Source organism: Limanda limanda, chromosome 21, assembly GCF_963576545.1.
Source record: "Limanda limanda chromosome 21, fLimLim1.1, whole genome shotgun sequence".
Classification (NCBI taxonomy): domain Eukaryota; kingdom Metazoa; phylum Chordata; class Actinopteri; order Pleuronectiformes; family Pleuronectidae; genus Limanda; species Limanda limanda.
Window position 1 is genome coordinate 17154347 of NC_083656.1, and position 21089 is coordinate 17175435.

Sequence of the window (21089 nt, forward strand, 5' to 3'; positions counted from 1 at the left end):
ACCTGGTACTGAAGAAACAAGTCTGTTACGTCCTGATGAAGTCCTGATTAATTTACAGTTGCTGAAATATAATTCCTGTGGATATGGTGTACAAAGTGCATTCGAGGTCAATGCTCATGTCTGTAGGATGGTGCAAGTTGGGGACGAGGGTGGAACATGTGTTAGCGTAGACCAGGGGTGCCCAATACGTCGATCGCGATCGACTGGTCGCGGAAGCGCGCCGCGCTAATCCCTAGAGCGCCGGCGCTTTGCTGTTCACACCGGACGCTGAAGCGCCACGCTAATAATATCACATACTTTTGCTGTTATCAGCCTGCAGTAAAAACGGCATTTAATCATTTTTTTCAAGCATATACTTACTTGTTGCTCCAACATTAACTGCAACACAGCCCAACATGTGTCTTCTTTGTCTCATATGTGCTGAGGATCATACAACTCACTGTACTTCTCCACTTAAATTATTAATTTAATATCATCCATCTTCAAGAACTTCTCCGCTGTTTGCTATGTCGGGTGTGGAGGGTAAATTACGTATTCTCCACTCAAACCTATGTGGAGAATACGTAGCCCCCCCCCCCTCTCTCTCTCTTTTTATCTATATGACTGCTTGTGGCTGGGCAGAGGGGGACATTTAATAATGTGATTGGTAAAATTGGTCAAATTAAATCTCCAGAACAACAGAAGGGGAATATAAACTATGGGATGCATATTTAATCATTGATGTCATACAAAATATGTTATCAATATCGTTTAAAATCATTTTTCAGTGTGTTTCCTGGCGCAAGAAAAAAGAGGGGGTACGTGCGCGGGGGGGGGGGGGGGGGGGTAGATCTTGTTGAGCTGGTCATTTCAAGAGTAGCTCACAAGCCTATAAAGTGTGGGCACCCCTGGCGTAGACAAACCAGAGCCTGGCTCTGGAGGTTACTGTAGCTTAATGTCTCACCAGTTCTGAGGCCTCATCTCTTACATATTTAGTATAACTCATACGAAATTGTGCCTGTGTATTTATTTTCTTGCGTGAATGTTTCTTTTTTTAAAAACTTTTTCAGTGCCTATATATGAATGTCACTAACATACTGTCCGAATAAACCCGTTTCATTTGCTTTACTTACCTGTGGATTATTAGTTGACAAGATATTGTTATCAAAGATTACTCTGGTCATGTCATTATTGAACCCACTTTTAATAAAGCATTGATATAATGCACCCTGTCGTATTGCATTCACTGTGTCTACACTGAGTGGAGAAATGAAAAACAACTGCAGTGCAGCAAATTGCTCCATCAATACAGTCTATGGTTGTTGTACGGTGTGTCCCTTATCCAAAGAGTGTCCTCATAACTATCTATGGAGGACCATACATGACTTAAGTATAAATACATCTATAAAAAAATACATAAATAAATGCATAAATAAGGAAATAAATAAATACAGAAATATAAATACATTTATTTATTTATGTGTCCATATGTAAATTAGGTTCCTACCTCAGTCTCGAGCAGGATTTGTGAACTGGGCACCATCGCCACCCACTCGCTCAGAGATACACGCAGTGAGATCTGAGCTCGTCACCGTGAAGCAGCCGCTTAGTGACTTTGTAGAACAGTGGAAACAGTGGAAACACCGATTTTCTCTGGTCACATCTGCTCAGTGATCAGCTGCTTCATGATCAGAGCAGAACATGCAGGTGGTTTGTACCGAGCTGGAGTTTCTGTTTCCTCCTCCTCTCTGCTCGCTCATTGTGCTCAGTACACCACGAGACGTGAGACTCACAGTCAGGACTACTGACACCTAAATCATTCCAATAAAAAACAACCTCAACTAACCCTCTGAACTTGAACTAGTTCATTTTAAGTGTGAACTAGTTAATTTTAAGTGTGAACTGGCTCAACACTGCAAACAGCTACCACTGAAATAGATAAATAATAAATGTGGAAATATATTTAATAATTTTATTCTCATACACTTACACTAGCTTTATATACAGTAAGGGGATGAACAGTCGTCGATCTGACCGCGTGGCCTAATGGATAAGGCGTCTGACTTCGGATCAGAAGATTGAGGGTTCGAGTCCCTTCGTGGTCGCTGTTTTGCATCTTATCGAGTACATACATTTTTCTTCTTTTACTACTTAATTCATAAATTCATACTATAAATTATTATTTAGTGATTAAATGCTTCATATCGAGATAGACGACAGAGCAATTATTTTTGAAGAGTTGTGAGGTGTGGTCTGAACATTAGAATAATGTAACACTAGTTGGATAAATCATTCAAAACCGCATTTTTCTATTCTACTTTAAGACATCTTTTACCTATATGTAAATATTTTTAACAGCACAGTCAGATTACATTTATGCATCTTGTTTTAACACTTGCATTGGCAATGCAAATGTCTGTTTCCGATGCCAATAAAGCTTCTTTGAATTTGAGAGAGAGGGAGAGAGAGAGAGGGAAAGAATAGAAGAAAGAAACGAAAGTGTCTTTAGTGTGTCATGTGAAATTCCGAGCAAAACTCGCACACTCTGTTATTTCACCACCAGATAGCGCCTAATATATTTATTTGTCATCTGTTTCTACCATAAACTGTAGATACGGTTTTCACATTATACTGTGAGTAGTTTACTGTGTGTGTTCAGTAATTTTCGTTTCATCTAAATGGTCCATTCACAGCATAAACTCTGACCTTGTACCTTTCTACTTACGACAACATACATTGATGTAACACGCGTTTTGATCGTGATTATGCTAATGTAAAATACATTTCAGTTTTAGAAAAGAGGTACTCGGGTAAAGTAATAACAGTAAAATTAGAAGAAATTATGCGCAACACGAGTTAGAACGCGTGGTTTTGAAGTATATATATGACTGTGTTCACTTGGGGCGGTATGCAGCAGAGTGGCGCAGCGGAAGCGTGCTGGGCCCATAACCCAGAGGTCGATGGATCGAAACCATCCTCTGCTAAATGTTTTTTTTTTTTTTCACGGATATGACAACGTAAGATATAATTTATAACTTGAGGGACAAATACATATTTAGCATCATGCTAATAGCAAGTAAAATTAAGCTATTACCAGAAAGTGGCTGAAGACAGAGGTACCTAAGATAGAGTACTGGGTGGAGGTGTTAAATACTGTTTATAAGATGGAGAGATTGACTTTCTCTTCCAGACTGGAACTGGAGAAGTTTATGGAGCTCCGGAGAATGGATGAAATATGCTACCAATTTAATAAGACCTAATTTAAAGAAGAAAACGGACATTAAAAGCTGCTATTATAATTATTATTCAAGCTATGTATGCATATGAATAGAAGTTGGCAGTTCTGGAGATACTTGATGTTAAAGGAATAGTTCACATAGAAAATGAAAATTCACTCATTATCTTATCACCACTACGCAAATGGAGGGACTGTGGTCAAGCCAGCCGACACTCGCGTCTCTGTGCTCAAATCAGCCGACACAGAAATTCTACTGCGCGCATATACTGACATTTGTGGTAAAGGCATCCAAAGCATTTTTTCAAAATAAACTGTTGGAATAATACTTTTCCCACCAGCACTGTGAATGTTTGATGGACGTCTTCTGTAAAGACATGAAAACGTTGACTTTTTTGTGTTTTAGTAGTTTAAACTGAAGACTTAGATGAAGAGTGGATGACATTTTATGACCAATCAAAACAGAAAACCAGGTCATTCCAAAGACCTCAGGAACTAGTTCTTGTGATTTTTAGGAAACACACATAAGTGCAACAATGCAGTTCTACAGCAGTATTGTGGTGCAGAATCCAATGTGCATTTTAATTAATTTTATTAGAAGTTGGCAGTTCTGGAGATACTTGATGTTAAAGGAATAGTTCACATAGAAAATGAAAATTCACTCATTATCTAATCATCACTACTCAAATGGAGGGACTGTGGTCAAGCCAGCCGACACTCGCGTCTCTGTGATCAAATCAGCCGACACAGAAATTCTACTGCGCGCATATACTGACATTTGTGGTAAAGGCATCCAAAGCATTTTTTCAAAATAAACTGTTGACATGGAGCATATACAAAATGCATAATTGAAAAGGAAATGGATTAGATTATATTCATAAGAAGTAAATATCCTCTCACGCCGCTTCAAGTCCAATATGAATGTCGGGGCTTGCAGACACTTGGATGACACCACATGAGCAGTATGAAGGCATGCTATGTTTTTTTCTGTTGTTTTATTTATCTGAAGGACTCACCATTCACTTTCATTGTATTGGATTCGTCTCTAACAAAGTTTACCCCTGAGACTCCAGAAGGGTTTTGTGGACTCAAAACACTTCACCTACCCTTCCATTGGAATAGTGGGGAGTAGATAATGAGTGAATTTCAATTTTTGGATGTACTCTCCCTTTAAATATTGAATTGTTTGTGCTGCGACTTTACTTATTGCTCATGTATAATCGCAAGAAAAAGACAGATATATAAATATATGAAAGATGAGTGAAATGTGAAGACATCTACCTTCTTCCTTAGAGTCGTTAGAACAATTATCTGGGGTTTACAAGGAAAATTTGATTTTTTTTTTTTTTTTACAGAATTAATGACAAAACACAGGAGATATCATTGCTATTGATATATTATTATTGACAAAACAATGATGGGAGGTAGAAACAGGTGTAAATCAATTAGTCAAAATCCACTCGTCTGCTAAGCTTGATTGTTGAGTTAATCTTCTTCTGTTTGAGTCGCTCCTTGTTCCTCTTCTCTAACCTGCACAACATATCTCACATTAGACACATTGACGATCAAAGGGAACAGAAAAAAACCCAATGTGCTCTGATACGAGGTAGTACCTGGCCGCCCTAACAGCTACGTCTTCTTCTGTTGGCTCACATGGTTTCTTGCTAGCTTCGGTGATAATGGCAGAAATCTTCTGTACACAGTCTGAGAGGTTTCTGTGCTGACTCCTGCTCAGCTCGGAGGTCACCAGCAGCTCACCGGCCTTATTGATGCGGTTTTGGTTCTGTGCCAACAATGCAGAAAACAAGTATGTTTGCTATTGGTGATTTCACAATGTACTGTAAAAAGTACAACAGTACAAACAGCAGCAAATATAGATGTTATTCCGATATAAACAGTACTTCAGACCTAATCCCAATAGAGATGCCGTGGAATGACCTCAACAGAGCCAATCACATCCAGTCTTAAGTCATAAGTATAGACACACACAATGTGCTTAAGCTAATAACACACAATTCTATTGTTCATGTGTTTACTGAAATCTAAGCAATATTTCTTAGGAATATGGCAGTTCTGTAAGGAACAATACTTTTCCCGCCAGCACTGGGAATGTTTGATGGACGTCTTCTGTAAACACATGAAAACGTTGACTTTTTTGTGTTTCAGTAGTTTAAACTGAAGACTTAGATGAAGAGTGGATGACATTTTATGACCAATCAAAACAGAAAACCAGGTCATTCCAAAGACTTCAGGAACTAGTTCTAATGATTTTTTAGGAAACACACTTAAGTGTAACAATGCAGTTCTACAGCAGTATTGTGGTACAGAATCCAATGTCCATTTTTATTTATTTTATTGTTACAGTTACTCAAAATCTTTGTTCATAGTTATAACTGGCATGTATAGGCCTCCAGTGTCAATGTGGAGCATCTGGTGACATCCTGTACCCATACGTCCACTTTTAGTTGGACCCCTGCTCATAAGCGTGTCTCCCGCTTCACCTCTCCCCTTTCTTATGTTGTATTCAATGGGAGAGGTATGTCACATTTCAAGTTTTTGTGTGTCAGCTTTTCTGTCAGTGTTTTACTTTTCAGTCGAATCATATGCTAACCTACTTTTGATGTTCAATTGGTGTAGGGGATACACATGTGTAAAAACGGATCAATGGATATATTTTCACTTTGTTTGTCAGAATTAAGGGAGATTGAGTACATATGATCTGGCCTTTCCATCAAATAAATCATAAAATATATATCACTAGACTCCACTGGTTTCACAGATGTCATGGATGGTTTGGACACTTTCCTGATGCAACAACATTTAGAAACAAACCTTTTCAAAGATTTTCTGTCGCACGTCCTCTTGGATCCAGTCGGCTGTTTTCACGTGGAATCGAACCTCCGCTTTTGTGCTGACTGTGGATTGAGATGTTATCACACAGGACTTATTAAACACACATACATAGAAGGATCATAGTGTGCATGACAGAACACATTCAAAGTTCAAGGCCTTGTGAATAGTGTCGGTAGTCATTTGTCGTTTTGGGTGATAATATTATTATCTACCGAGGAGGAATTTAGTAAATAATAAAGTCAAACGTTTGAACCTTTATTGACATGTTGACCACCAGGACCACTGCTTCTGCTGTAGGACACGATCAGACGCTCTACAAGCAAGAAGGAGAATAAAAACACTGTTTAAAAAAAGAAAAAGAAGTTACTTACTTGTTCTGTTTTGGTAAAAATAGATATGTATTTACCCACTGGAATGTGCACTTGAGTGTCCTGAAAATAAAAAATGATTGAATGAATCTATTGCCCTACTGTACATCAAGGATTTTAGTCTATGACACAGTTAATTTACAATTTTATGAATTTATTTGATTTTATCTGATTTTATTGATTTGTTCTTGCAGCCAACCCGTATCTCTGCAGGGTTGTGTATTGGAAAGCATTCAGATACGGTGGCCCTGAAGTGCAAATCAACAAACAACAAAAAAGAAAATGAAAACGAAAGCAAATAAGACAATGTGTTCAGTCAACATTTCCTTCCTGTTGACCAGACGGACCTTAGGTCAGCTCAAGCCTCGTAAATAGCAGATAATCCCTGTGTCATTAGAAGTTAATGCTGTTGAGCTTTTGTGTGTCATTGTGTTGTGTTCTGTGTGTTTGTCTGATCTGGCGGAGGTCAGAGAAGGACCCGTAAAAGTTTGGTGTGGAACTGGATCAGGTGGCGGATCCGGGAATACATTTTTCACTTTTTTTTCTTTTTTTTTTCATAGGGAATTCCTAATTGTCATATCATGCATAATTGGAACTTGATGAAAAAACAAACCTGGCACATTTAGGGAACTGAGATCTCTGAGTGTCTAAGGTTGGTGCAGCTTGATTGAATTTAAGGAGACTGTTGAACCTTGGTGGAGGGACATACTAATTTGCTGATGTGTTTTGTTATTAATTACAAATTGACAGTGATAGACAGAGTATCACAAAACATAATATCACAACACTGAAGTGTATAAATGTTTTATCCAAGCTAAAAAGAAGGTCAGCTGGACTTGATTTGAGTTTCTTGAAGACCTTTCCCCTCTCATCCAAGAGGCTTCTTCAGTTCTGTCTGACTGCCGGGAGTCCCAGGTACCTGGATGACTGAGAATCTCCACACACGTATCAATGTTTTCTAAAACTACTAAACCTTTGCAGTTTTGAAAGAGGAAAATCTGTATTACTGAAAATCCAGTTTGTATAAATGTGCAGTTGTGTTCACTCTGCATTATATGTGTCTCAGGGAGCCATGGAAACGAAGTTGTGATGTAGCTGGGATGGACAATATCAGGAAGGAACAGGGTCAATGAAGACCTGGGTATCATAGAGTACACAAATTATGCTCTATATCTATGACAGCCCAGATCATAGATGGCTCCATAAAGACTTTTGTATTACAACAAAATAATGTTGTAACGTTGAAGAAGAGAGAAGGCTGTTGTACCAACGTAGCGACATGTCACTGACCTGTGTGTCTTCTGAGTCTCGGCTCGCGAACCGAACACTCGTCTGTATCGTGTTGATTGTGTCTCCTGATAAAACCGAGTTAGGTTTGATCTGCAGTGGAATCACGTTTCTTCCTGCGATGCGACAAAATAAATAACACTGTCGCACTCTGGGCGCCGCCATGTTGGTGTGACGTCATTTACCATTAGCCAATGAACAACTCTCCACTAAAGACACTGACAGTGTGAACACAAATATTTATTTCTTACTAAACTAAATATTTGTTATGACAATTCAAAACTACCTTAAACTGAGACCCAGTAAAACATTTTTTAATTAGTATATTTTACGGATTTAAATGAAATATTTATGTAGTAAAAGATTAAAAAAAGTAAAAACTTTATTCAAATAACACGACATGTTCACTGTAGTGGACAACAAGAATGGTTTTTAGCTATTAGAGATAACGAGTCAAATAAAATTCCTCCAAAATGAAAATGAAAACCATGAGATATTGTGAAGGGTCTTCTTAAAATTCTAAAGCATTTATTTAAATTGAGCAGTAGTTTCTGTTGGCTGTTTACTTCTTTAGAACGATGCAGTGCTTGTTTCCAGACATTTTCCCTTGTAGATGAAAATATTTGAGTGGAACTGTCGATGTTCATTTGTGCATCAGGACCATCGCCTGTTCAGGATCGCTAATGCTAACGCTGGCAAAACACAAAAGTCAGGTTCTACCGAGATTTGAACTCGGATCGCTGGATTCAGAGTCCAGAGTGCTAACCATTACACCATAGAACCGCTGTGCCTACCTCAGATAATGAAAGAATATATAGTAGTTATATATACAGATAACACTCAAGTGGGAAAGACGAAGCAGGTTTGATATTAATATTTTACATCTATGACAACGAGTCCACTTTTAACCGCCTGATCCCAACCCGCCATGAGGAGGGACTTGTGTTACGTGCCTGCAGCGGAACGAAAAAAACGGAACTGTCATTTGACGGTCCCTGTTTCAATCGGGTCTCATCGACGGTCAGACACTCGCCTTTACAGAGAAACAAAACAAACCAGCGCCTCTGTTTAACCATTTGATTGTATTCAACCTCCTTAACCCAACAGGTAGCGTTGGGATAGATGCCAGGCGTCGGTATATAAATAGATAAACAATAGTAGCCTCTGTCTTGTGGGATTAACGATTATTTTCTCAGAATAGCTTAAAGAGTATTTTTAGCGAGAAAGCTAAACGTTACGAGATAGTCACGCGACAGTATACAGTCTGCTAGCTGTCGTAAACCACCTTATCTAACCAACATTATCCAGCATTAGTCCATCTGTTGGTTGTCGGGTCGTTAACATCTTGGACTCGGACACCCAAAACGAAATAGGTAACGTTAGCCTTAAAAGCACGCTACTGCTGCACAACGCTAGCTTGTAGCTCCCACCGCAGGCAGGAGTAAATTTTCGTTGATTGGGCAATATTGGAAAGTAGAATGTGACTAACGTGGCTCGTTTCCAGCCCGTGTAGCTCCTGCTGCTGCTCCGGGGTGAAGTCATGTGTGACGTGAGCTGCCCATTGCTCAACAGCATCCTGCCCACTTTGTAGCGGTGGGAAGGTTTGGTTCCCATCACTGGGAGATCTCGGCTCGTTCAGCAGCAACATGCCTGGAATGGTGGTGTTCGGTCGGCGCTGGGGGATCGCCAGTGACGACCTGGTTTTCCCCGGCTGCTTTGAGATGTTCGTCCGTGTGCTGTGGTATGTGGCTTACCCTCAAACGTGGATTAACAGAGGAGCAATCATAATAATAACAATAATGATAATACTCATTGACTTTACCGTTTCTCCTCAGGTGGATCGGCACTCTGATCCTCTACACTTACCACCGGGGTAACTTCGATTGTAACGGGAAAGGAGTTCTTCACACCTACCTGGTGGGACTGTTGGTTGTGCTCGGGCTCATCATCCTGTCATTATGGGCTATTGTCTATGTCAGTGGCCAAGGTAAATCAATTGTCTACTAAATAACATCATGTGAGCATAGTGTTTAAATGTGATTAGACTAAAAATCGTGCCCACATCAGTTGTAGTGTCTGAAACAGGTTATTCTGGTTTATGCAACGGAGGAAGCTTGCAAGACAGTGGCTTATTTACACAACCTTTGAGGAACGTTCGGGAGATGTTGACACACTGACACACTAAATGTACCCAGGTGCCATTTTTCATATTAATGCAGCTGTAAACTTAAATGCAGGAACTGTCAGTGCATTTTTTTAAAGGGAAAAGGAGACACCTATACTTCACCATTTGTACTGTATTTTCATCGTAGTGGAAGATCAAGTTCAGGTCAGCTCAGCAATGCAAAAAGAGCACTAGGTACATAAAAGAGCTCAATATAAAAAGAAAAAAATCAAATGCAATACTATATACACGGGAGGATGCAAGTGTAAAACGACAGCACATCGATAAAATGAATTTGAAGCATTAATATACACTTATACCCTTTGCAACGTCATAATCGTCAGCTGTACTACACCGCATAAAACATCCGTCAGTGATGTCTATGATCCTTTGACCCTGGTAAATAACTTGTCATCCGCAGAATTGTAAGATCGAGTGTGAACAGTATTACAGATTGTAAGCACAATAAGTACACCAACCTTTCCAATAAACAAATGTTGTTGCTTATAATTATAACTAGTAGTGACATCTGTAGAGGCATGAGTATTACCAGTAGCTATATCTGCATTCTTTATCAAAATGGAAGAGCCTAGACATTGATAGACAACCCATTGCGTGAGTACTTTTACTTTTAATACTTAAAGTAAATTTAAAAGTAAGTACTTTTTACTTTTACTTAAGTATGATTGTTGATGTAGTACTTTTACTTAAGTATATATTTTCCTGGGTACTTGTACTTTTACTTAAGTACTAAAACTTCAGTACTTCCTCCACCACTGTTTCCCAGGAACCATCACAAACCCTGGCCCGCGCCGCTCTATCCCTGCACTGGTGTACCTGCGAGCTCTCCTCTACATCCCTGAGCTGGTGTGGGCCTGTATGGGAGCCGTCTGGGTGTCTGACGATAGCAAAGGCTGCGATCTTGCCACAGTGGGTTCTGTCATCACAGCAGTGATCGCCAGGTGGGTTGCGTCACCATGACAGCATTTTAAAATTGGTCGAAAAACTGTTTTGAGACGTCATCTTCCTATCTTCATCACGACAGCTGGATCATCCTGCTCTTTACGGCGGTTGGCGTGGTGTTTGTGTTTGACCCCCTCGGTAACCCGCGTCCTCAGCCCCCTGCCATGGAGCCTCTGGGAGTAAGGGACATGGAGAGCACCGAGGGCCGCCAGTTCTTCTCCACAGCTCGCTCCCTCGCCGTCAAGGTGTGGGAGAGCAGGCTGCGGCTCCTGTGCTGCTGTCTGCCGCAGGATGAAAGCCACCGAGCGGCGTTCTCCAGCATCTCCCAGCTCTTTGGCGGATTCTTCTCGGTAAGGGCAATCTTCACTTTTTTTCTTTTGCTACAACTGGCAGTCAGTGGGTTTGCAAACTTGGATAATATCTATCTACTAATTCCCCAAATCTCAGTCTTTCCGTCTATTCCTATTTCGAGAATCGTTCATGTTATCGGTTTCACACTTTACATTAGTATTGTTAAGGGCCCAAGGAGGTGCCGGATTGAATTCGATGCCATTTGGACATGCTATACATTCAATATTAATAAACTTTATATAAACAGGTGACCAGTAGCACTGGAAGCGTGGACTTATCAAAAAAAGTTGTTTATCACGACTACAGCACATTCACATCTACGGCATCGACAGCTGATTCTCCCGTTCAGGGTTCCGCATACTGAGTTGAGATTTTCCGAACTTTCACAAAATAGGGGAACAGCTCTTTGTGCTGCAAAGGTGGCGCAGCTCCAGGGATCTGAGTCCTGAGTCCTGCAGCCGGTCTGTTCTCTCTGTGGCTCAATTACTGCAGGTCACTTTTACAGTTTCGGAAAGAAATCTGCAACCAGCATCACCACTGGCTAAACAAACAGCCCATTCCGAACAGGCAGGCTTTCACCAGGCACTGCACTAGTAATATATAATACACAGAGAAAGATGAAATCAAATTGTTTGAAATGTAAAGTAAAAGTCATTAAACAAAACTCATTATAATATGCGTTGTGTGTGTGTGTGTTTACGTGTGTGTTTGTGTGTGTGTGACAGGACACAGATCTGGTCCCCAGTGACATAGCAGCTGGTTTGGCTCTGCTGCACCAGGAGCAAGATAAAATGGAGCAAAGCAGGGACCCAGACGAGATAGTGCCTCACAGTCCATCCTCTCCCATTGTAAGTACCATCCTGTCAGTCATGTAGCTGCACTAGACATCTGACCTGACATTAGTTTGTACTGTGACTTTTCTCTTACTGTTTGAAGGGAGAAGATTTGGAGACAGAGTTGGAGAAAGCAGCTCACTGGATGCAGTTTGCTGCAGCAGCTTATGGCTGGCCACTGTACATTTTCTCCAATCCCCTCACCGGGCCCTGCAAACTCAGTGGAGACTGGTAAGATGACCCCAATGTCAAATCAGAGGAGCTACCAGGTTAGATTAGTTTAACCTGCTTTATTATAATAAGCTTACAAATGAGTTATACAGCAACAGGGCCCCTCTCTTTTTTTTGGTCTTGTAGCCAGAAATAAAGGTTAATTAAGTCTCAGGATGGTAACACTTGTGTGTATGTGGGTTACAGCTGTAGGAGTCATGCAGCTGAGTATGACATCGTCGGAGGAGACCACCTTGGCTGTCACTTCTCCTCCATCCTGCAGAGCACTGGTTTGCAGTACAGAGACTTCATCTACGTCAGCTTTCACAACCAGGTAGGAATTACCTGCACCCTGGCAGGAATGCTTCTCTGAGTTTTAATTCTAGAGGTCGCTACCCCTCTAACAGTGTCAATGTACCTCAAACTTTGGGCTCATAGTCTGTTGATCATCTAAATAAGCACGTTTTTTTTGCAGATCTATGAGATCCCCTTTTTCGTGGCTCTGGATCACAAGCAAGAGGCCATTCTGGTGGCCATCAGAGGAACACTGTCACTGAAGGTGAGTTGGAACTACATGATATCTTACTAAGTAAAATGTTATTTTCATATGTCTTCTTTTGGTTTGATGTATTAAACTTTGTGTTTTTAGAACAAATACTGGGTTCTGTCATGTGAAAATGTGAGAGGGGGATTTAGATAATTTTTTCTTTCTCTGTAATGACATCGGTGGGACCTTTGTAATGCATGCTCTTGCCCTCCCATTTCCTCTTAATATTCAGTATCACATCCCTGTTCGTACGATGACTGAGTAGTGTCTAAATAGAGTGATAAACATAGGTGCCATTTGGTCTACATCTCCTTGAGAGAAATTAAAATACGAAGAGGGAAGTAAGTGAATAAGTGTGGGCTTATGTGAGGGCATGGTTACACATCAAAACTGTGAAGGTTTAAGGTTTACTGTGGTTGACAATATTCAACAGAGGATTTCATTCATTCAATACCAAATTTTTGTCTCTCTCACTGAAAATGAAACAAAAAACCCAGTGCTTGGAGGCGTAACTGAGACATGCCTAACCGCCCTCACAGACATACCAATTACCTTGCTAAAGCTAAGTTAGGACTCCAGCAGCAGCAGACACATTATTTCGACAGAAATGTTGTATGCAGTAGAGGCCCTGGAGTTTCCTCTCGGCCAAGACCATGGATGTCTCGAGCCATCGGAGCTGCTGGTACAGGCGGCAGTTTCAGTCAGTGGTTCAAATGGTGTGTGTGTGTGTGTGTGTGTGTGTGTGTGTGTGTGTGTGTGTGTGTGTGTGTGTGTGTGTGTGTGTGTGTGTGTGTGTGTGTGTGTGTGTGTGTGTGTGTGTGTGTGTGTGTGTGTGTGTGTGTGTGTGTGTGTGTGTGTGTGTGTGTGTGTGTGTGTGTGTGTGTGTGTGTGTGTGTGTGTGTGTGTGTGTGTGTGTGTGTGTGTGTGTGTGTGTGTGTGTGTGTGTGTGTGTGTGTGTGTGTGTGTGTGTGTGTGTGTGTGTGTGTGTGTGTGTGTGTGTGAGAGAGAGCGACATCTGATGGCCAGGAGAGGATAGGCGACGTCTCAGAATGGCAGACGATGTAGTGGATTAGGGGTTTAGTTTCAGAAAAGGATGGCAGCTTTCCAGATTTCCACTCATGAGCGGTCGCGTGTAGCAGAGGGCCGCCCGCCTTTCATGAGAGGGTGCTTACCTTTTTAAATATTTATAAATGTCATGATGAAGAAAAGTCCCAAACAGCTGACTCTATGGGCCCTTTTAGGTCCCTAACCATAACCCTGAAACACTAGGTGGCGTTATGAGCCATGTTCAACCCATAAATTAATTTTCTTTTATAAATTTGTTAAGAAATGTGATTTTAAAACCAGCGTCAATGTATTTAATCAAAGAACAGTCATATAATTTAGTTAAACAAATTCACCTGCAGTGCCACTTTTTTAGTACATTGTGTATCTCGGTGTTTATGTCCTGCAGGACGTCCTGACAGACCTGTCGACTGAGTGTGAGAACCTGCCTATAGAAGGAGTGATGGGAGCCTGCTACGCTCACAAGGTAAATGCCCATTTCTTTGTAGACAGTCCTCATGTCTTAATCTGTAACGTGTGTTCCAGTAGAGAGTAATGCTGCTGTCCTCCCCCTGACCTATGCAGGGCATGTACCAGGCGGCCAGTTACATCTACAAGAAGCTGGTCACGGATGGAATCCTGAACCAGGCCTTTTCCGTCGCACCGGTAAGAAGTGACGCTGAGGCTGGGAGCTGCATTTCAGCCACAGAGGACGTCGTCATGCTTTATCTCAATTGGACCCCTGCTGGCAAATCCTATTTGGAGGAAATTAGATGTTATCAATGGAACCAGTTTACAGGGATGGTGCAGCTGAGACTGGAATGAAATGACACCTTAGCCTGAACTAAGACAAACATAATGACCAAGTCTTATCTATGCTTAATCAATTATCTCGATGAACTAGTATGTCCATTTGTTCAGATATTTGTTTTCTTCCAAATTGAACGTGTCGAAGCAGAAAACAAAAAACACATGGGTCGTATTTTCTGGGTGTACAGGCTTATTATTAAATTGTGATATTTGCTGTTTATTGTGAAGAGCATCAGATTTGCGGAGAAAATGGTTTGTGAATAATCTTCTGATTAACTTTCCTGCCTGTTTGCTCGTTCTTGTGTTTGCAGGAGTATAAACTGGTCATCACTGGTCACAGTCTGGGCGCTGGCACAGCTTCACTGCTGGCCCTACTCCTGCGCAACTCCTTCCCCAACTTGCAGTGCTACGCCTTTTCTCCACCAGGGGGACTCCTGAGGTAAGGTTAGCTGGGACAGTACAATCTGAAGCTGGGTCATATTTTACACAAAGTTTGGCAAAAATATAATTTATTGGTATAATATATAAATAAAATAAAGGCAATGAACAAGCTGGTGACAGACCCGGACATAATCACTGACTTTGAGCTAGTAGTGCTCCTGGAAATGTACCCACACAGCAGAAATTATTGTAAAAGGTTATAGGCATTGATTTTTAATCTTTAGAATGGATTAAAATTCCCTTTACGGTCATTGCATAGAGAACATCAACATTGAATAGCAATCCTGTCAGTGCATTCACACAAATCAGACAACAGTTTTACCAAAAATAATTTATGGAAGAAGGAATTATAATATTAAATTCCGAAATATACCGAATGAAATGTTGAGGTGTAACAAAAGAAAACTGTGAGATAAAAAACATGTAAGGTGCTATTGAATGAAGACATACACATGTAATCTAGATGTATAATGATAACATAGTAATAACACAGTTGTATTTGACAACAACAAATAAGTAAGTGTAGGTCTACACCACAATTACTCAATTTAATTTACAAAGATTCTTGAACTCTGATACCCAACAATATCAGAGGTATTTCAGATGCTGACATCAGTACCAGAACATCTCTAGTTGGAATTAATAGACACGTAACTTTTGTTAACAAATTAACTGAAGTTCATTGTTGAATTCTCCTTCCAATGTGTTGTGTTTTCTTTTGTGTCTTTTCTGCCTGTTCAGTAAAGCCTTAGCTGATTACTCCAAGGACTTTGTGGTGTCTGTCGTGTTGGGAAGGGATCTGGTTCCCAGGTAACACTGATGCCTTCTACTCCTCATATAGTTCTTAGTCATTCCATCGTGTTAAAATGAATCATGAGTAAACATTGTGTGTTGATACCTGCCAGTTTCTTGTGACATTGTGCATCACTGAAGATAAATTCGTATTAGCAGCACTGCAAACTCATGTCTCCCAAAAAAGGCCAATATGAATGTGCTGTGGTGCACAGACTATTATAGGCTGCTGTGTGATGGACATTCTATATTTGGCTCTGCCCTGTTATTACAGAAGGAGAGTATGACTCGCATGTTCCTTTTTTCATTGCTGCATTTGCCCCTTTGCACTATTCCCTCTATGTGTTAATCATTCTGTTCTCTTTGTTTTTGTACAGGCTCAGCATTCCTAACATGGAGGATCTGAAGAGAAGGATCCTTAAAATAGTTTCAAACTGCAATAAGCCCAAAGTAATAACCATTCAGTGCAGAGTCATGTTTTGACATCTTCTCACAACAGTAAACACAGTTTCTCTGTACCTTATTTTTTTATTTGTCTTTTTTTCCTGTCTGTGTCTCAGTACCGGATCCTGCTGCAGGGAGTTTGGTATGAGCTGTTTGGAGGAGACCCGGACGATTTCCCCACGGAGATGGACAACAGGAGGGAGGAGGAGCTCAGCCAGCCGCTGCTGGGGGAGGAGTCACTGATGATTCGCCACTCGTCATCCTATCAGAGCCTTGCATCCGATGACTCGCCTGCCCACAAGGCGGCCTATTTACCCCTGTTCCTACCTGGACGAATTATGCACATCACAGAGGACGGGCCGTCACGGAGGTATGTCTTTAAAGGTCTTTTTGTCGATCAATTGAAAAATAATTTATAATTTATAGGCTTAGATAAGTCCTGCTGTGCTCCTCCTTCTTTAGCAGTGGCGCTAAGGCCAGGATGCACAATGGTGCTCCAGCAAAATATTATCACGCTTGAGGATGTAGATAGATAGATAGATAGATAGATAGATAGATAGATAGATAGATAGATAGATAGATAGATAGATAGATAGATAGATAGATAGATAGATAGATAGATAGATAGATAGAAGAGGCAAAGAAGCAAGCAGGCAGGCCAACCTCACTGCATAACTGAGCCTTTGTTAAAACTCGCTATTTTAAGTGTATTGTATTTCTGGAGATGTTGATGGTGTTTAACATAGTGATAGGGATTTTAAAAACAGCAATGTGAAGATAGAAGAAATTTCGAGGGACGTGCCCCGTGAAATACATGACACCACAGGACATGAAAACGAAATGACCAAAATTTTTTTTTAAATATTTGTAAATTAAATTGTTTTTTCACTGTAGGTTGAACATCGTCCCCTCCCCAATACTCACATACAGTACAAACTGAATTCAAGATGTGTATGAGCGTCTGACGGGAAGAGGACAAGCCACCAAAGTTATTTTTTTTTCTTTCTCTGCCTCTTCTTCAGATCCTGTTTTTCCCAGGTCAGGTACCGCGCTGAGTGGGCCAATGAAATGGCGTTCAGGAGCATTCTGATCAGCCCCAGGATGCTTTCGGATCACATGCCTGACGCTGTGCTCCGAGCGCTCAACAGTCTGACCAGCGAGAGGCCCTTCTCCCTCTGCCCGTCGTCTGTCAACATCAGCCAGCACAACACTATCTGACGTGTTCCAAACACACTGACTCACTGTCCTGTCTGCTAAGCCTACGCCTGTATATAACCATGTTGGTCCCAGGTCTTAATATCAGGCTTTTAAGAACATACATTTGGAGTTGATTGTAATGAAAAATTGAAAACACATAAAAGATTTATCTGTTGTGATCTGCATGAATGAAAAGAAACATGCTGGAGCACCAAGACTTGATTGTTAAATTGCACTTTTAATTATTTGATGTAAATAATTTGCTTTCTCCCTGCTCTCCCTGAGTTACTTCAGGAGCAAAATATGCCATGATTTTTTAATGTGCATTGTGCCGTTGTAGTGCAAAGTTCAGTGTTCTACATCTTATGTTTGTGTGTGAGTGTGTATGTATGGTGGAGGCCCCCCCCCCCCTTCCTCGTGCACGCAGCAGTGTCGGCTCTGGTCTTCCTTAAACGTGGAAATGACTGAGGAACAGCCTCATTCTGGATGTGAGGATGTGGAGGTAACTCTCACCTCCACATGTGGACTTCAGCTTCATGTCTCCATTGTATTAGTAACTGTGGTTAGTCTGTCCTGTGTTTAACATCTTGAGACATCAGGGTAAACAGTGCCTATGCATTTCAGAAAAAGTCAGAATGGTTTTTCAGAAACTCTGAAGAGTGTCCTGTGTTTACAGTAAGTTGTAAACTTCGCGATTCACTGCAGTTTGAATCGTGAACGGTTTTGGTTTAAACATGATAGATGATAGAAAGATTGTTCATTTTGTGGAAAATTGTTTACTTGCCATGGATATTGCATCTTTTATTTCAGGTAATATATTTAAGTTTCAATAAACTGATGCCTGCATAACTGTTTCACATACTCAATGAAATGCGTTGGACTCCTGTGCAAATAAAAGCTTCTCTTGAAGTGCTCTTCATCTGTTTATTATTGCCTCCGCCAAGGAGGATATGTTTAGTCTTTTTTTGGTCAATTATTTAGCAGGATTACTCAAAAACGATTAGATGGATTCCCGTGAAACCAGGGAAAAGGATGTGGAATGGTTCAGGGAAGAAATCATTACATTAGCTTGCATTTTGGGTGGTGAATCCAGGATTTTTTAATTTCAAATTTTCTTTAATATTCCACAAACGTCTGTATGTTGAACACATATCTCATGAACCTGTCATCTAATGGCCTTACCACTTGGCATATGACCCCAAACAGCAAAGTCAGCAATAACATCAAGCTCACTGGCTCATTGTGATAATTGAGTATTTTGTGAAGTTATGGAGTTTCATTAGGGCTTCATCAGGGGTCTGTTGGCCCTGGGTGGAGGTATGGGCTCTACCGAATGCCATACTAGTTATCTTCTTAAAATGATGAAAACAACCTGTTAAACCTGTGGGAAAATGAGTAACCTTCTCAAATCCTAAACAGTGAGATTAATCTCCAGGCTGAAGCCATATTAGTCAACGGGAGGGGCGTGTGAGCAGTTATGAAATGTATCAATGAACACATCTCTATGGATTAGTTTGCCTTACATCCCTCTTTAGTATGTTACGTCACAGGGACGTCCAGGCACTGACATGTGACACATTCAGGTGTTGCTCGTAAGCTCCTGTTCCAGAGTTCGGACATGGATAAATTCCAATGGGGATAGTTTATGTACACAGTATTAGGAGTTGGCTCAACAACAGATTCCTTCTGTTGCCTGTGAACAAACGATCCGTCTGAAGGACTCCTTGTGAGAGAAATGAGCTCTAAACAATAACTTTCTTTTTATTTACCAGGGCGGTGAATGTGACACATGACAGCGGAACATGCCCCGATTTGACGTGTGTTTTTTACGATGTTTTACTAATGGGTAGATGGGTGATGATCTCCGCCCCTCAAACGTTACACAACAGAAATGTATGAGAGCAACAGGTCAGGGGGAATTATTCTCTCAGTTTATTCACTACAGGGCTGGTAGCGTCCATTTGTTGTGCCTGATGCCACTCGGCAACATCGCTGTGCTGTTGTGCGTCTATTGCGTGTAATGACTCGTAGCTTTTTGAGACAGCATCGTGTTCTCTGTGGCGCTAACCACTGAGAGGTTTCCACTTTCCCGACAGCACCTGAAGGCACCGGCAGGATCATCTGTTGGACAGGGAAACTCACCAGGAGCCAAGTGAAGACTTTTCAGTGTCGCTAGCGCTCCGGCTAGCAGCTTGGAACTCAGCCGTCCACACACATGAGACTTTCTCAAACATATAAATATAAAGTGTAAAGTCGCATCTGGACGACAAACACCATGCGAGCGAGGTTTTAGGGGCAGTTTTGTTTTGTTGCGCTCCAAAGTGAGAAGGCGGACAGGACAGCCGCTGGCCAGCTGAAGCTCGCGGCTAGCTCGTCAACGTTAGCCGGGGGAGAGCGCAGCGAAGCGGGGTGAACATGGAGCTGGACGACGTGGTGCTGTACCAGGACGACTCTGGCGGCTCTGCCATGATGTCCGAGCGGGTGTCCGGCTTGGCCAGCTCCATCTACCGCGAGTTCGAGCGGCTCATCGAGAGGTACGGCGAGGACGTGGTGAAGGAGCTGATGCCGCTGGTCGTCGCCGTGCTGGAGAACTTGGACTCGGTGATCGCTGTCAACCAGGAGCAAGAAGTGGAGCTGGAGCTGCTGAAGGAGGACAACGAGCAGCTGGTCACCCAGTACGAGCGAGAGAAGGCTCTGAGGAAACACGCCGAGGAGGTGGGTGCACCGACACAGCCGCCAAACTCATTCAGACCCCGGATTACAGATTAACAACCGCGTTGTACACTTTGATTCGAAGCCTGGACGCGGAACTCCATTCCAAAATATGGCAATTAACTTTCGAGATGCTTATCATCTCCATATCAAATCTCATTAACTGCGAATTAAGTGTTTTTTAAGAAATGTATAACTCTTCTTTTAATTCGGCATTCCTACACACCCCTCAAAGTACACAATCTTTGAGGAATTGCAGTTTACAAACGGGTTTCAGAGTCTTTCTATGTCACACGGGGGCAAACATTATGCGATCAAATACAATCAGTGGAAAGAATCACAGTTGGATGTGCTGAGGTTTCTAAAAAAAAAAAGTGTTCACACACACATCACCAATGCTGCAGAACAGCCTGTACCACTGTACTGGGACTGTGTGTCAACACGGGTGCTGCTCTCTGGGACAGCCTGGAGGATTTCACACACCACTTGTAGGTTAGCTTGTTATACCTCAACAGTGATTTGCAGTCACGCCTCAGGTATTTGCAAAGCAGCCACTGATTTGGTTTTGAAGCACTGGCTTTGTGTCACTCCCCCTACTAATGCAACAAGTGAATCCCAGTGATCAGGTCTAATCACAGTCCCACAGATAGATAGATCCTATTTGTTGTCATTGCACAGAGCACAACAAGGTTATTTTCAGCCGTCCAGGGAGTGCATTCACACAGCAAGCAAAGTAAAAAGAGCATTCACTCAAAGAAAAAAAGACATTCATATGAATATTCTTGTAAAATATACTTATAAAAAGACAGAATCATGACATACATTGCACAAGACTTCACATGCAGATACATTATTGCAG

General features: G+C 41.4%; 3 protein-coding genes and 2 non-coding genes across 6 annotated transcripts in view; 3 read left to right on the top strand and 2 right to left on the bottom strand.

Moving 5' to 3' along the window:
- Positions 1-2011: 2011 nt before the first annotated feature.
- trnar-ucg (transfer RNA arginine (anticodon UCG)) lies at positions 2012-2084 on the top strand. Its single transcript has one exon. It is a non-coding gene; the product is annotated as a tRNA-Arg (tRNA).
- A 2508-nt stretch (positions 2085-4592) lies between these two features.
- On the bottom strand, positions 4593-7887 carry mrpl58 (mitochondrial ribosomal protein L58). Its single transcript, XM_061094834.1, has 6 exons — positions 7726-7887; positions 6474-6498; positions 6321-6380; positions 6047-6129; positions 4828-4997; positions 4593-4744 (listed from the first exon to the last, which is right to left on the bottom strand). Exons 1-6 carry the CDS (start codon positions 7885-7887, stop codon positions 4660-4662), a joined length of 585 nt encoding a protein of 194 aa, XP_060950817.1. The 3' UTR covers positions 4593-4659.
- Positions 7888-8433: 546 nt separating this feature from the next.
- On the bottom strand, positions 8434-8505 carry trnaq-cug (transfer RNA glutamine (anticodon CUG)). The gene has a single exon. It is a non-coding gene; the product is annotated as a tRNA-Gln (tRNA).
- Positions 8506-8740: 235 nt separating this feature from the next.
- Positions 8741-18427, top strand: daglb (diacylglycerol lipase, beta). 2 transcript variants are annotated; one of them, XM_061094832.1, is made up of 16 exons: positions 8741-9095; positions 9227-9463; positions 9558-9709; positions 10674-10848; positions 10932-11199; positions 11926-12048; positions 12137-12264; positions 12451-12577; positions 12719-12802; positions 14244-14321; positions 14420-14500; positions 14956-15083; positions 15827-15895; positions 16255-16327; positions 16438-16691; positions 17344-18427. In XM_061094832.1, the coding sequence occupies exons 2-16, from the start codon at positions 9369-9371 to the stop codon at positions 17537-17539; spliced, it is 2031 nt and encodes a 676-aa protein (XP_060950815.1). In that variant the 5' UTR covers positions 8741-9095; positions 9227-9368; the 3' UTR covers positions 17540-18427. The 2 variants fall into 2 exon arrangements, with proteins under 2 accessions (XP_060950815.1, XP_060950816.1); XM_061094833.1 differs by having other exon boundaries at positions 8741-8829.
- A 1283-nt stretch (positions 18428-19710) lies between these two features.
- The window catches only part of spag9b (sperm associated antigen 9b), a 36068-nt gene continuing 34689 nt past the window's right edge, over positions 19711-21089 (top strand). The window contains exon 1 of the mRNA XM_061094634.1: positions 19711-20233. Within this exon, the coding sequence (XP_060950617.1) occupies positions 19934-20233 (300 nt within the window). The 5' untranslated portion in view covers positions 19711-19933. The remainder of the gene's footprint in view (positions 20234-21089) is intronic.